General features: G+C 39.1%; 1 protein-coding gene and 1 long non-coding RNA gene across 2 annotated transcripts in view; one reads left to right on the top strand and one right to left on the bottom strand.

Annotated features, from left to right (window-relative positions):
- SPRED1 (sprouty related EVH1 domain containing 1) overlaps window positions 1-14,865 on the bottom strand; it is a 104,877-nt gene extending 90,012 nt beyond the window's left edge. Inside the window, exon 1 of the mRNA XM_054451296.2 lies at window positions 14,500-14,865. Coding sequence (XP_054307271.1) covers window positions 14,500-14,531 — 32 coding nt within the window. The 5' untranslated portion in view covers window positions 14,532-14,865. The remainder of the gene's footprint in view (window positions 1-14,499) is intronic.
- Window positions 14,866-15,698: 833 nt separating this feature from the next.
- LOC129014182 (uncharacterized) lies at window positions 15,699-16,954 on the top strand. Its single transcript, XR_008494159.2, has 2 exons — window positions 15,699-16,309; window positions 16,728-16,954. It is a non-coding gene; the product is annotated as an uncharacterized LOC129014182 (long non-coding RNA).
- The last annotated feature ends 251 nt before the right edge of the window (window positions 16,955-17,205 follow it).

Genomic DNA, 17,205 nt, shown 5'->3' with positions numbered 1-17,205 from the left:
GTAAATGGGAGTAGTAACATTATAACAAACACTTAAATGGTTATTATAAAGACTAAATGCATGAAATGATTTTAGGCCAATGCTGTTAGTTACTCAAATATGAGCTGTCATTGAATTATGTACTGAGAGCTACATAAAACCACAAGGTACCAAAGAACAAAAATGGAATCTAAGAAATTTGAGAACAAATTTCATTACAAATAATCCACGATAGAAAAAAATGTGAATTTTCAGAAGTGGCAGTTCATACTAAGAATTTTAAAAAACCACTTGTACTCTTTGACATAGTTATCCCACTCCTGTAAATTTATCTTAAGAAATTATTAAAGAGAATAAAATATTTATATGCAAAAAGATGCTCCTTAAAAATGTTATCTGTAATAGCAAAGAGCTGGAAACCTAAAGTGTTCTTCAAAGAGATAACAAGTAGGTAAACTTTTGGTAAAACAATGTGAAATATTACAGGTACTAAAATGATTATTTAAAAACTAGATATACGCCTAAGTCTTTATATTAAGTATATCAGGTGATATACTTAATCAGGTAAATAATATGTGTATGTACACAAGCAAAAATGTGTATGGAACTAGATGCAGTTGAAAGCTGTGCTGGGTTTTTAGTTGATTTCTTTTGATGTAATTATTGCTCATTGTCTTCCTAAAGGATTTTAGCTTAGTTTCATTTTTTTCCTTATACCACCTGACTAAATCTGAGACAGGGTAAATGCAAAAATTGGATGATCTAATATTAGCCAGTAATTATAAGTCAAATTATCCTTCTTATGTGTTATATGCTACGGCCTAGTACACAAAACACAGTTCAGACTTATAAGCAGTAGAATCTATACAACATCTGATAATTTTTTTTTTCTTTTTGGCTCACTTAGAAGCTCAGTTTGCTTGCTCTTCAAGTATCAAGACTAGGAAACATTGCTAAGGGAAACTAAGGTAGCTAGAAGCCAGTCTGTCTCATCCATCTCTCGCCACTCTCCTTCTCTTTAAAAATGATAACACAAAGTTGAAGAATATCCTGATTTTTTTTTTGAGACAGAGTCTCACTCTGTTGCTCAGGCTGGAGTGCAGTGGCACGATCTTGGCTTACTGCAACCTCAGCTTCCCGGGTTCAGACGTTTCTCATGCCTCAGCCTCCCGAGTAGCTAGGATTACAGGCATGCACCACCATGCCTGGCTAATTTTTTTGTATTTTTGGTAGAGAAAGGGTTTTGCCATATTGCCCAGGCTGGTCTCCAACTCCTGAGCACAGGTAACCTGCCCACTTCGGCCTCCTAAAGTGCTAGGATTACAGGCATGAGCCACCGTGCCTGGTCCTAATTTGATATATCATTTAAGGCTGTTATATGTTCTTAACTGTCACTAAGTTATTTAAGTTTGATTTCTGGATCCAATAACCTTCATCAAGAGAAAAAGTATGTGCATTCTTCATCATATTTTTAAGTTCCTGATTTATGCTCATTTAAGATTTTGATTCACACATAACTCATTCCTAAACCAAGTTTCTGATGTGTCCAAGGCAATTATTTTTGAATTAACAAATTATACAGTTTTTTCAGAATGCTAGGACTAAACATCAGGCTAAAGCAAAATGTAAACGTATTTTTGCTTTAGTTGTTAATGACCATAAAACTTAACTAAACATAAGCATACAGACCATCAGCTGTCCAAATTAAAGTTAACAGACTAAATCAAGAACAATGAATTTCTAGCTGGCAGAAATAGTGCGTCCATCTAATAGGAATCTTAGTTTAATTACAGCTGCCAAAAAATTAAATTCTAAACCTTTAATAACTTAATAATTTCCCTAACCTGAAAAATCTTCCTCTCCCATTCTCTCCCACGAAAATAGATTTCTGCTTGCCATACAACGATATTTGAAAGTTCCTGGATTGAACTGTAAGACGTTTTTTTCCCATTAAAAATAATGGCAAGACATCGAATCTACTTAGACTTCCAAACTGTGCTCAGGTATTAAAATTATTTTAATAAGTTCTAGAAATATACTCCTTTTATAACTAAATAGTTGTATTAAAAAATTAAACAAAAAACTAGTTAGAGCTAGTTGTTTGTCTTATTAACCTACTCAAGACTAGTTACATCTACCTCTTCAGTCTGCCCAGAACATGGAAGAAAATTTTCACAATATAAATTTTTTTTCTAATGTTGGAATTTTTAGATTTTAAGTTTTTCTGAAAAGTTGCTTTCTAACATTTAAAATGAAACACAATTTTTCTAAGTAGGTTAATAATCCTTTTTAAAAATCAACCCCACCTTCAGGCTAAATGAAAATGAGCACTGATTATTTTATAAACATAGTACCTTCCTTCTGAAGAACTAAGAGTTCTGTTTAATATTCTTTTATCTCTAATCAAAAAATGTTATTGTAGGGAGAGAGGTTACATTCAGAGGTTGTATCCCTCTGAAGTAGGGACATATTATCCTGGTTTTATAGATGAAAAAGCAAGCACAAAGACAGGTTATGTTATTTGCCAATGTCTTAATGCTACAGTCAGCAGTAACCCCAGGATTATGTTAGTTGTGAACACCAGGTTAACTGTAAAATTTAAATTAGTAAATTTTTATTTGAAAGGGCTTCTCTAACCACATTAAGAATGGAGTACCCAAAGGCTACAAAATCCCATAAATGACAATATAATTTATTTGGATAAAACCCTGCAATATCAGTCAACATCTTGGTTTGCCTCTCATAAAAACGTAAAGTTCTTAATAAGACCTTAATTTGGATAGTTTATTTACATGTCTCTCTTCCCCTCTACTTTCTAATTCTCAGAATCACTCGTTCCTGATAGGACCATTACTACATGACATGCTATCATTGCCAATACTCTCAAATCTTCCCAGCTAAACCCTTCCCTTTTCTTATCCTCTTCCCCAATACCCTTTTCTTCAACCTCCAATTCCAAAATCCTTACCCCTGTCTCTCTTGATTGCAGAGGGAGGTGGCAACAGTGATACCAGCACTCTAAGTCACTCAACTCACACTCACATTAAATACACTGGCACTGGCTTAGGATTTCTCTCCACCTCAACTCCTGATACCACCCTAGCTATCCAAACATCCATATTGTTCACTCTTTTTTAAAAACAAAAAAACATTTTAGCAGATCCTGGCTTCTCCAATAACCTTCATCCCTGTTTCTACTTTAACCTTCCCTTACATGTCATCACTCTGGCACCATTGTTCTATGATCAAAATCTCTTTGTCTTTCCATTTTTCCCACTCACACTCTACAAGCTCTTTAACTTTACCAAAACTTGCAGTTCTTCAAAACAGCTGTCAATTCTATGTGTCAATCTACCACTTCAAGCTAATTTTTTCTTTAAAATCTAGTCTGTCAATAAAGTATATGATGTACAGTGTGGTATAAATACTGTGCAGTTTGAATCTCAGTTCTACCACTTTACTCTCTTGCGTGGCCATGGCAAGTTACTAAACCTTTCATGAGTCTCAGTTATCTCATCTGTAAACTATGGATACTTAGCTCACATGATCTTTAGAAGGATTAAATCTAACAGTGTGTGACAACCAGTAAAACAATTTGATAGACTGTCCTATGCCTTGCTTCATCCATTACGCCATTCCTTAAGTCTTTCTTTCTCATCCTCTCCACTACTGACATGAGCCAACAAATAAACTTCAACTACTAACTTTGCCCTAAATGACTAGTAACTACTCTATGACTTCTCTGCTTCAGCACTTTTTATTTTCTCTTTAATCTACAGCAAACTCATCCAACCCGCAGCCCATGGGCCGCATGCGGCAGGACGGCTTTGAATGCAGCCCAACCCAAATTCATACACTTTCTTATAACATCATGAGATTTTTTTGTGATTTTTTTTTTAGCACATCCGCTACCTTTAGTGTTAGTGTATTTTATGGGTAGCCCAAGACAATTCTTCTTCCAAAGTAGACCAGGGAAGCCAAAAGATTGGACACCCTCAACCTATAGCAAAACCTGACTTCAGTCCCCATTATTACTCCCACAAAGGTCAATGACATCCTAACAGCTAAATCCTTGTCTTAGAAATCACCAATCTAATTTTTCTGTGATATCTAACGCTTTCTCAATACTCCTTTTTCCCTTGGCTTCTAAAATACTTTCCTCTTGGAGCTCTCCTACCACTTAAGCCACTTCCGTCTTATGGTGTCTCTTCTTTCTTCTACTCTCCCTTAAAAACACTGCTGTTTCTCACTTGTCATCTTCCCATTATTACTTAATATTCTCCATGGGAAATTTTCCACTGGCCTCAACTACTATATATGCTGAAGATGTCGCTATAACTCTACCCTCTTAACCTTTTTGAGAACTCAACCTATAGTTAAAGCACCTTGTTGGACACTTTCTACCTTGACATCCAGTAAGCACCCAGACTAAAAAAGATCAAAACTGGGTTATTTTCCCACTTAAAAACCGGGTTCACCTCTATTCCCACCTTCATTTAAAAGCATTACAGCGGCCTAAATTTAAAATGTTCAAGTCATCCCACAACCTTCCTACTCCTTCCTTCACATTCAGTCAAATAATCGTTGGACATGTGAATTTCTTCTCAAATGAGTCCCCAGTAGTTCCAAATGCTCTATTCCCAGCTCTGTTTTGTTGTCTTACTACATCTTCCTCATCAACTGAAGTTCACTTTCTTCTCCCTCCAGTAAACTGTCCTAACAAGCCCTGCTTTACACAAATTGGATTATCATTCCCTCACTTAAAATATTGATTCCCCACTGTCCACATGATGAAAACTTCACCTGGTGCCTCTCATTAAGTATCCTTACTGACTAAAGATAGTTGTGGTGAGGAAGGAAGGTAGCTCAAAGAACAAATTTTCTTTCAACTCTTCGGTGTTTCATCTATAAAATTAATGGGAACTCTGTTCAAAATTCATCTTATTACTAACCAGTCAGATATTCAACTTCTCAAGAAAAACTGATTTCCAGGGGCTTCTGCCATGCTCATATTGTGTCTCATATTTTAGGCCTAGCCACCATCCCTTGCCCCACAGTTGGTGATACACAGGTAAGCACAAATCTACACTACTCACAATCTGGTCCCTCAACACTTTCCTTATCCCCTCACAACTCCTCCAAACAACTGTATCCAAAAAGGTATTGCCTTTCCTCCAACTTTTTCTTCTTTCTATGCTTGTCTTCTGCCCCTCTTTTCCTGATTGGAATACTCTTCCCCCTTTCCAGGCTCTCATTCATGGCTGACTCCTAAAATGCCACTTCTTTTCTGAAGCCTTCCTTCACACACAGTCACCATCCTGCCATCCACTGCCAGGTAGAATCACTTTCTCCTTGAGCCCTGAAGAACTTTATAACCAGAACACCCATCACATTTCAGAAGTATCTGTTTCCCTTGTGGACTGTGATAGCAATTTTAAAGTTTTAATTATCTTTGTATCTCCAAAGCTAAGGCAAAAGTCAAGTGCCTAGTAAGCACTCATTCAAATGCCACTGAACTGAATTTCTTTAGGAAAAAGTTACTAATGGTCCCTGTTCAAATCTATCCTGAAAGTGTAAAAAGTCAATATATATAATCCAGCAACTAAAATTCTGAAATGTTTAATACTGCTTTTACATATTAAGGGGGGAAACCCCAGAACTCCCCAATCTCACAGTATAAAAATAACACAATAAAACAGTTAAAAAAAAAAAAAAGAGTTTGGTGACTGTATGTGCTGAAGTTAATAAAACACTCTGAAGTGGTAAAAGTTACAGTAACTTTGAAAAAGTGGCATCAGAAAAGACACAACTCACTAAATTTTATCTAAATTTCTGGCAATCCTGCTACAGGATGCTAATACATAGAAGTCATTAAAAAACACTGTGTATTTGTGAATGTAATTCCTAACCACATGAACAGCTCAAGCAAAATGTGTTTAATCACATGCAATGGTATCACTAAATACTACCAGCAAAAAGAATTACATTCCACATTCCAAGTTCATAATGGCCTTTATCCAAATTATAACTCCTGTTAGAAAGGCATGAACCCGGGAGGCGGAGCTTGCAGTGAGCCGAGATGGCGCCACTGCACTCCAGCCTGGGCGATAGAGCAAGACTCCGTCTAAAAAATAAATTAAAAACAAAACAAAACAAAACAAAAAAAAAACAAATTATAACTCCTGTTATACAGATAAAATTTAGACATAGAATTATTAAACTGATATTAGACTGAAATTTAATTCCAATTACTCTTGAATTTACTAAACGTTATTCTTTGTTCTCCAAACACAGAAAGAAATGCCTTGCAAGGTAATTCAGAAATTTCAGACACAAGGCAATTTCCACCAATTAATCCTACATCTGAGTAACAGAAATGATATATTAATTCAGAAGTACAAAAAAATCAGTTATGATTCTAGAACTCTTGGACTAAAACCCTAAAGTTGAGTAAATCCCACACCCTCGTTTTAAATCAGAAAAATTAAAAATCTAAAATTCTAGAGAGCAGAAAAATAATTTGTCTCTATATTTATGAACATTTACTTTATTATGGGCAGAGATTCAATGACATTTATGGCATTTATTAAGATCGTATCATTTCTCTCCATTAATCTTCAAATGTGATAAAATGCACCGCTTTTCTCATGTTGATCCATTCTTACATCCTCAAGATAAACCCCATTTGACTGTGAGGCTTTGTTTTGTTCTAGTTCGCTGAGTGAGGTTTGATTTGCTACTTCTTAAAAATTTGCAGCCACTATTTGTAATATTTCCTCTCCTCTATTCTCTTCTTTTGGAACTGTTAGCTGTATGTTGGAGTTATTCATCTTATCCTCATGTTTCTTACTCTTCCTATTTTATATCTCTATCTTTGGGTTCAGGCTTCTGGGCTTCTGTCCATTGCAGAAGATTTTAACCTTTTGCGTCATGGATGTTTCTGGCAGCCTAGTAAAGCTTATGACCCCTTTCTCAGAACAATATTAGGGGCCTAAAACAACATACACAGTATTACAAAAGAAATTAATTATATTGACATAGTTATTGAAATATTTTTCATTTTGATACGGTAATAATGCGGTTCTGTATTAACACTTTAAAATATATGCTCTAGCAATAGGTTTAATAACTATAATAATTTCAAATTAGTGATGACTATAAATGGTATTTCAAGATAGCTGTAACAGCTAACAGCAATTGTGCTATAAGAAAAAAAAAAAATCCATAGTTTCTATTGGTGTTATGGGTTGAACTGTGTCTCCCCCAAAATACATGTAGAAGTCCTAGCCCCATGACCTTATTAGTTAAGATGAGGTCATACTGCAGTAGGGTAGGCTCCTAATCCAATGACTGGTATCACTCAAATGAAGATAAAGACACACAGGGAGAACACCGCCATGTGATGATGAAGACATGGAATTATGCAGCTCCAAGCTCAGGAATGTGAAAGGTTCCCAACAACCACCAGAAGCAAGGAAGACAAAAGAAAGGATTCCCCTACTGGTTTTAGAGGGAACATGGCCCTGCCAACTCCTTAATTTTGGACCTTTAGTAATTGTGAGACAATAAATTTGTTGTTGCTTTTTAAGCCACCCAATTTGTAGTATGTTGTTACAGCAGCAATAAAAACTAACACATTTGCTGTCACAAGTACCTTTAATACTGTCATAGCTTGTTAACATTTCCTTTAATTATGAATGTTCAGTTAGAGATTAGTAAGAATATCACATTTTCCTTCAAGCTCGCAAACACTCTGAATTTTAAAAACGCTTTGTCTACAGCAACATAACACCTTAGCGTAAAATCCATTATTAATGATTTTTCATTCTGAGTATCGCAAAAACACAATCTCACAGATATGTAATAATTTTGGTTCTGGATTCTGAGACGCAGCTATGACATAATACTTATCATAAATCTAAACATTAAAGAATAACAAAATTCATTACCTGAGCTAACTTCTTAAACTAATATACAGTTATCCCTTAGTGTTAGATTATTGATTTGTATAAGTGACCTAGTAAAAAACTGACTTCTGTAAGTAAAGCATAAAGACTGGTATCTTGTTAGCATATTCCTTGTAGAACCAATCAAGTTGGTGTTTAAGCCCAAAAGCCTTTTGTTTACTTATTCATCCACAGATGGAGGCCATACTTTTTTTCTCTTTTTTAAAATGAGGGCTGTGCATGGTGGCTCATGCCAGTAATCCCAGCCCTTTGGGAGGCCAAGGCAAGAGGATCACTTGAGCCAAGGAATTTGAGACCAGCTTGGGCAGGACCCCATCACCACAAAAAATTTTAAAATTAGCCAGGTATGGTGGCACACCTGTCGTCCTAGCTACTTAAGAGGCGCAGGTGGGAGATCACTTGAACCCAGGAGTTCAAGGCTGCAGTGAGCTATGATCATACCACTGTACTGCCCTCCAGCCTGGACAACACCGCAAGACCCTGCCTCTTTAAAATAAATAAATAAATAAAAAACAAAATTGAGTAGTACAAAATTTTGTGTCATCAAAGATACATGGCTATTAAGCCCAACATGAGTCTTAAAAGACTATTAATATACCAATTGTTTCCAAATTTTGTATCTTAATTGTTCAAAATGCATGCTTTTACCTGATCATCCTACCACTTCTACTCTTAAGTCTTTTAAGTATGTCAAAAAAAAAATAATAAAATTAACAAAGTCTAAATCATACACTATCAACAAAGGAAGGGCGCATATGATGCTTAGTCCAAATTCTTTAATTTATAAATCACCAAATTGAGGCCTACAGAGCCCAGGATTAGAGAATAAATTAAAAATAGCTACAAAAGAAATCCATCTCCCAATTTCAAGTCCAGTGTTCTTTAGACTATACCATACTGCACAGAAGATGGTAAGAGTTAAATAAATGATGTACAAATGGCTTTTACATGAGCACTTAAATTCTATTTATAATATAGTATTTAAAAACACTCTAGTTACCGCAAAACAACCTAATAAGTTTTTAAATCAATTTTATTTTACCATAAAGCATTTAAAAAATAAGACTTCATTTTCTACCTTAAAAATTAGCAAAGAAAAATTCAGACAACTGTACAGACATTTCGAAGTGTAAGCACTCTCATATACTAAATACTTCTTTTCTAGAGGGCAATTTAGCAGAAAGAATAAAATTAAATATTTTCCTCTCTTTTAACTCCATTCTTAGACTTATTTCAAGGGAAAAGTAAGACATCTGGATGGAGACAGAACTCAGGATGGTATGCAACATTGTTTAAAACATTGTTTAAACATTGTTTAAAAATAACTAAAATATCTAACAATAGGAGACTGATTAAAACTAATGTATATCATACACTGAACATAATGTAGCCACTAAAAATTATATTCTAGAATATTTAACGACTTAAGAAAATATTCACATTAAGCTACAATTGTACCCCTGTGCAATTCCATTCCACTGAGAAGAAACACATGTATATATATAAACTACATAATGCTTTGATAAAGCATTTATAAATGCTTGGCACACAGTAAAAATCTAATAAATGAATACATTTCATCACCAACATCATAAGAAAGGTTTCCATGTAGACCAAAATTTTAACAGCTGTTATTTAATGGTAGAATTGCAAATAAATTATTATTCACTTTAGAGATCATTTTGTACATTATCTGAAATAAACTACTACTCTTACAGGGGGTGAAGCATTTTTTAAATTGGCATTTTTAATGTCGTTCCAGTTCCTACTGAAAGATGGAGAAGAAAAGCAGGCTTGTCTTTACCAATCATTTCCCCAAACTGGGTAAGACTAGTCAAGTTCAAGTTATACAACACCAGAGAAAAGGCTAAATTGTTACACTTTCCCCTTAGGCAGTTCTCAGTCACCAACAGCTGCAGTATAAAATCTTGGAATCTGCTGCTGTTTACCCTTTCCTGATCAATTTCACTTCTTTATCCCTAGTCAGTTCCTCACTCTTGGCACTAATGTGGAACCACGGGGGAAAGGGAGAGCAATTTAAAGAACTTAAAACTGATAAACAGCTGGAGACATATATTCCTAAATTTTGAGCTCCCTATGCCAAAAAAGACAGAGACACAAATGTCTACCTTCTTGTGGATATAACACGGGTCTTCAGATACACCACATAACTCAGAGGCCAAGCACATCCAAACATCCCAACAGCATTTTAGGACAGTTTTAAGCCTGATCTAAGTTATTTCTCAAACTTGCAGAAACAAAACATGTCAAAAATGAGGCCAATTTTGGTGTTTTCTTAAAAAAATAAGGTAAGCCTTCTTAAACGGGTAATAATTTACTTTTCCCATACTCTTTTTCATCCTATTTTTCTAACACAGCTAATGATCTCAAATGCATAAATTCAGAGAAAACAAAAAAATGAGGTAATGAGGCTCCATTAATTCAACCACATTTGTAGAGCATTTGCCATCAAGCACTGTGCTAGGCATACAAACAAAAGTAAGGGATTACAGAATAGCGGTCATAGAAATAAGTAAATAATCACAATATTATATGATTTTAAAACTAATATACATATGTATGAAGTACAGAGGCAACATAGAGGGAGAGAGTGTTGAAAGAGGGGAAGAGAGAAGGTCTTTTGGGGAAAAATGACGAATTTACAAAAGTTTGTAAGGAGAGGAATTCTAGGTACGGTATCATAATGTGTTTAAAATATGTAATTCAGGATCATAAAGTTTTAAGTGAGAAAGCAGAGGGAAATTAAGTTGAAGCAAGTATGCAGTTATTTAGCTGATTTTTACATAGGCCAACTGAATAATAAGCAAATTTTTATATTATGTATACACCACATCTATATAAACAAACATTAGATGGCTTAATATTACACAGCTTTCCAATGCTTCCATTTATTTCTAGAATGTTTTCCAATTTTATATATATGTGTGTGTGTGTACATGCATATACATATCTAAATGTATAGGGTGAACATATGTTTATTTACACTTATCAAAAATAACTCACCACTGGGTATATTTTTTATGAGGCACTAAACGATATAACCACAAAAATTTGCTTTCTATTTATGGAAAAACGGTTCAAACTCAGATTACAACATAGTACGTTTATCATACCTGGTCTAAGTCTAATTAACCTAATTCCAAAATCTAATATAATCTCAACTTGCTATTAGAAAGCCTAATACTGACATAGGAAGTGTTTCTGGCTAACGTGAGCCTAATAAGCCGAATGCTTATTATTTCAGCTACTTCACTTCTCCAAATGTTTTGGCCAAATTGACAAAAGGACATGTAGTGCTATATGCACTCAATACCAAAGGACAAAGACTCTTAAGTATTATATAATATGCCTTTAAATGTTTAAAACTCTATTTAGAAGGCTAATTCAATAATGTAAAATACGGTACAGTTATATCTATCGGAAACATTTGACTGAAGTATTAAACAATCTCTGTGCAAATTACCTACAAAACAAACATGTATGTGGCTATTTCCTGTACTATTTATAACACAAACTCTTTTGCTCTAGAGTACATTTACTATTTCTGAAAAGTAAGATTTTTAAACATAAATGTGAAACAATCTAAGAAATGCTTTATTCTAATTTATTTCTTCCTTACTTGGTTTGGCATTAAAGCAAAGCCCTACACATAACAGATCCCCCACTAATTCTTGATTAAATATATTCTCACAGTCAGCCTAGGAGTTATCCATTTCTCTACATAAAACTTTAATTTCAAATAATAGAGCATGTACTCGAGGATTTCAGAATGAGGCCTTAATGGATTTTACCACAATGCTATCTAGAAAGGGTTAATGGTTTCCCAAGAAACTGGTGATTTTCACTTTTCTTGAAGGTTGAAATCAGGTGAAAAAGAAACTAAAGAATGTTAAGAGTAGTCCCTACTGTAATTAAATCCCTATGAGCAATGGCTTTAAAAAAGAGAAAAGGGAAAAAAATGTAAGGCCCAAATAAAATCCATGTTACGGGGCAGTTTTAAACTGTGCTAAGGCCTTAATGGCTTCTGCCATGATACGTATCTTTCTTCATAATATATTGACTATAGATAATAAATTTCCATTTCAAAACAGTTCACCTATTAAAGATGAGACATAAATTACTATATTAAAAGCTACATTCCAAATAAGTTCACTCTGTGGTTTATCTAATGCACAAGCAAACAATGCTGGCTCTAGTAAAACTGATTATCAGATGAACACATTATTTTCTAATATAATAGAGTTTTTTAAAGTAAAACCCCCAAGATTTTGTTCCCATGAAGGGTTTACCAAAATATTATGCTAAATATTATTATCGCCCTGCCCAAACTTAAAAGTATTACAAAGCTCCTAGGGAATAATTTATTAATAAAGCAGGACAAATTTGTGAAAAAACGATTTTAAAAGTCTGGGTGAGTGAGATAATTTCCAAGTTGTCCCATACTAAGTACATTTGGATGAAAAAAAATATTTAAAGCAATCCTCCCACTGAAGATTGCCATTAGGTGTTTCAAATATCAATATCTTGGGGATTAAATCACTGGGATTATTTTCTCAGTTTACTGTAATAGCAGTAGAATGCACTATCACTATACAAAAAAAACCCTGTTGTCTCAATTTATTTATGGCAAGTATTTAAAAAATGGCCATTTAGAAAAAATATATTTTACTTGTGTTAATTCACATTCCATCATCTGCTTTTTTTATTAGCTGCAACCAGAAGGAAACAAGGAGATATTCACTGCTTTAAGAAAAAAATTAAACTGGTAAGAAGTCTTTTCCCATCTTTAAAAGAAAACTTAACATTTTTAATCCAAACTATTTGTTTGAAAGATACCAATAAAAGTTACCGTCATTCGGTTCAGCATTTTTAGCAGTTTTTCTCCTAAATAACCATTATCTGAGATAGACTTCTTGATGTCCCTCAAAGTAGGTCTAATCTGCAGAAGGCAGGGAGACACTGTACTGCACTGTGAATGGACAGCCAGGTATTTTATGAATGGAGGCGATCACGTGATCCCAGCACCTCCCCGAACTGATATTTCCCACATAACTGTGTCAACATTCTCAGAACAGGGGTAGTTGTTTGTGTGTGCGTATGTTTTTAAATTTAACCTAAAATTTCACATTCTTCTTACCTTCTGAACTCAAAAATCTACACAGACAAACAAGTCGCGAATTTTTTTCTTGGGAAATCCTTTCAAGATGTCCAAGGTGATGGATGTTTAATTATTTTTTTATGAATGAAGAGTGTGCTATGCAAATGAGGGCGATTCACAAAAAGAGACAGAACATGGCTGCCACTTCTGCTTCTACACTGCACTGACACTGCAGCAATGTACCTCCTTCTACACCCGCTCAGCAGAAGCGTGTGTTTTGGGTTGGGGAGGGAGTAAGGGGGGAGGAAATGTTGCTTGGCCTTTCTCTAGCTATTTTACGTTAAACAGGACTCGGCACTAGACTTTATAAAGTTATTTCAAAAAGATCTGACTTTAGTAATGCACTGTATTTAAAGGAATGCATCCAAAGGACTAAGTCCTAACTCGCTTAACTCTTTCCAACCCTCCAAAGATAAACAAAAGTTGAACTTAATTACAAGAAAACGGATGCTAATATTCTGCTTGGAATTAAATCCCTTCTCAATAGGAAAGTGTTGCCAAACATTATTTCTCCACGCAGCTGTCATGTTAAAGCAAAACATTTAAAAGACGAAGCATTTCGTTTGGAAAGCAAGGAGAAAGCCCAAATAAGCTAAAACTTAAACCAGAATGCTCTAAAAGTTAATGAAATCACCAACATATTCAGCAATGTAAATTCGGTTAAATCAACGTAAATCATGTGTTTTCACATAGCTGAAAGGTAAAAATTAGCATTCAAAATTCTTCTCCGTTCCTGAAGACACGTCCAATATTCACAAAGGTAAACTCTAGCTCAACATGGCCCACACTCCAGGTGTCCTTAATCCTATTAAATTCTAAAAATGTTTCCCTAACCCTATTTTTTACAAGAATCTTACAGGTCATAAGTTTAAAGGGAGGAGGGGGGAGAGGGTGAAGGCTTAATCGGTATTTAAGAGTCACTGACTCATCGAATTAAGATTCAAGAGCAGTTTGCTGCAGGAGGTGCTCCCACACATTAGTTTCCAAGTGAAACAGCTATAAAGGAAGTAGGATGGATACTGAAGGTATGGTGACTGGTATGTGAGTGAAAAAGGACGGGACAGGGGTCTAACAGGCAAAGGGGTAGTTTCTACTCCACTTCCATCCATCCACATTATTCCATCTCATAGACGTACAATTGCCATCCTCTCCCAACACTTAATCCCCTACCCCAAAAGAAAGCAACTAAATGTGGGAGGGTGGGGAGGGGTGCTGCCACTAAAAATGGCTAAAGAAATCAGCTATCTGCAGAAGATGCACTGAACTCTCCAGGGTCGCAAGCTTTCCGGCACCCAAGTCTCGGATGGGTCTGGGGGAGAGCCGAGGGCGGATTGGGGGAGGGGGATTAGCAATCGAGATCAATGAGGCGCTTACTCGTTGTCAGAAGTCGCCGTCTCCTCGCTCATCTTTCCCTCACCGTGATCCGATCTGGAGATGGAGGAGCAACAGCAGGCGGGGGAGCAGCAGCAGCACCGAGGGGCAGGAGGCAGCGGCGGCCGGGGGGGCGCGGGGGCAGCGGCACAGGGGCCTCACCATGGTGGATGCCTCACCCAGAACGGTACCCCCCCAGCCGGGAACCCCGGCCACCCCCGCAGGGGGGTGGCGGCAGCAATCTCCGCCGTGGCGACCCCAGCCTCTTCCCCGCCTCAGTGCCCAGCCAAGGGATCCGAGGAGGCCCGGTGGAAAGGGAAAAAGAGAGGGGCTGCAAAGGCTGACTGGAGAGCTGCTCCTCCAGCCACTGGGGTGGAGCGCAGCGGGGTCCGGCCAGGAAGGAGCCGGCGGGCGGAGAACCCGGGAGCAGAGGCGGCGCTTCCCTCAGGGATGCGGCGAGGAGGAAGCAGAGCTCCGCTCGGTGGGGGCCGCCGAGGGGGTGCCGAGCCCAGGCTCCGGGCAGCGGCGGCGCGGTCCTGCCGGAGCCCACCCCACCATCTCCCGCCTCGCCGCCGGCTGCCCCTCAACCCCCGGCTGCGCCTGGGTCTGTCCTCAGGCACGGGCAGAGCCGGGCTAGGGGCCCCGCGGCGGCGGATTCCTCCAGACGCGCTCCAGCCGGGACTCCTCCTCAGGGGGGTGGAGGGGGCGGCGGGGAGCGTGTGAGGCGAGGGGCAGGCAAGCCGATCGCTCCCACCCGGCCGGAGAAGAGCGGGCGGGCCCGGGTCCGGGGGGCAGGATCCCGAGAAGCGGCGGGAGAGGACAAGAGCGACCGCAGGTTCCCCGCCAGCCGGTGCCCACCAGCAGCTCAGTGGGCCAGCTCCTCACGCCCGAGAGAGGGGAGCCGCGAGGGGGGCGGCGGAAGCGCTCACGCCGCCCGCTCCTTCCGCCGCCGCCGCTGCCCGAACCGGGGGCGCCCGCGAGAGAAGGAGGCGAAGTAGTCCCTCGCGACTTCTCCCGGCTGCCCGCTTTCCCCGGAGGCCAGAGCGGGCGCGGGGTGGGGCTGCCGAGCGGGGTGCCCGGGCTGTGAGAGTGTGTGGGTAGGACTAAAAGCCGCGGCCTCCGGGCGAATCACTGCAACTCGAAGTCGTGTGCGGCATAGCAAGTTTCAGGAAAGTAGTTCCCTCCTCCCTTCATTTCCCAAATCGTTGTCGAGCCACTTAGCGGAGAAAGGGGGAGGGAGGCGGAGGGATATCCGCCCTGCACGGTGCTCGGTGTGCGTGCGCGCGCTCCAAACTCTTGGCACGCCGCGAAAGGGGGCGGGGGTGGGAGCTGCGAGGGGAGCTGCTAGGGAGGTTGCATTGTTGTGGCGCGTTACTCCCCGTTACTCTGCTTGGAATATCCGGGTTGCTTGAACGAAGAGGCTAGAAAGACAGTGTGCTCAGAGGGGAAATCTGGAGGCCACTCTCTTCTGCCGTGTGTGTGTGTGTATGTATGTTTTCCTTGCAGAGCAAAGAATGGAACTGGCATGAGTTCATCTTTAGTTAGTGGGGGTTAGAAGCAGGGACCGTGCAAAGAGAGCTCCTCCTGCTGTCCCCCTGGTTGCACTGCTGCAGTCCCCTAGCTGCATGCACGACGTGTGTGTGTGTGTGAGAGAGAGAGAGGGAGAGAGAGAATATGAGAATGTATGTGTGTTAGTTTTAACACCTCGCCTCGCTGCCTGGATTCTTACTGCGCAAGGGGTATGCTGTCAGGGCATTCATCTCCGAAAGCTGGAGTGATTGTTAATGGAGAACGACTTCCATTGAAGCCCAAGGTAGGCGTGTTACATGAATCTGGCGCAGCCAGAACGGAGGAAATAACTCCCGCTGCGAGTGAGGTTGCATAACTATAGCGCAGGAGATGCTTCTGTGGCACGAACTGCTCTGAACGGAGGCGGACCGATTGGATAGACAGCTGTCACGAATGCATTGTTAGAAGACAATGTATGCATTCATCTCAAAAGATTTTTGCACAGAAACCTACTGGGGTTGCGGGCTGGAGCCTAAGGTCAGCCCAGCCACAGGAGTCAGAGCTCCTGGCTCTGCGAATTCTATTATCTGTTCTCTACTTAGAAAACCAGCCTGTACATGAACCACCTTAGGGGACTGAATCCCAAGTGCTCCCAAGTTCCTGACGCATCTTCCCAGATATAAGTCTCGCCCTGCGTGCAATGTTTTTCTCTTCCTTCTCAGATTTATGCGACCTAAGAATGAAGGTTGCCGCTGGTGCCACATTAAAGAGAACAATTCCCGAGGAAAAAAAGAAGTTGGGAGAACCTCGTTAACAAGGCAGCACTCCTCTTCTACCATCCCTCTCCAGGAATCGCAGGATTGTTGTTCTGAGAATGAGCGTGCACAGTAGAGCACTGTTAACAGTGTTTTGCATGTAGCAGGTGCTTAATAAATGTTTGACGAATGAACAGAGGCGCTAAACCAGTCAATGTGCCCAAAAAGCCATCCCATTGATTTCTGAGGTCTCTTTCTGTAACTTGCTTCCTGCCTTAGCAGCGGCATTGTCCTTACTCTGAGAAAGAGGGGGCAATGTTGGTGATGGTCTGTGCTAGACATGACCTCTAAACCTGCCTTTTTGAACTTATTCTTGCCAGGAACCTATACGTGGGAGTGTTGATACTGGCCTCTTCCCCTTCCAGGACTACTGCTAACCAGTTAG

Source organism: Pongo pygmaeus, chromosome 16, assembly GCF_028885625.2.
Source record: "Pongo pygmaeus isolate AG05252 chromosome 16, NHGRI_mPonPyg2-v2.0_pri, whole genome shotgun sequence".
Classification (NCBI taxonomy): Eukaryota; Metazoa; Chordata; class Mammalia; order Primates; family Hominidae; genus Pongo; species Pongo pygmaeus.
This window is presented reverse-complemented; position numbering and strand designations above follow the sequence as displayed.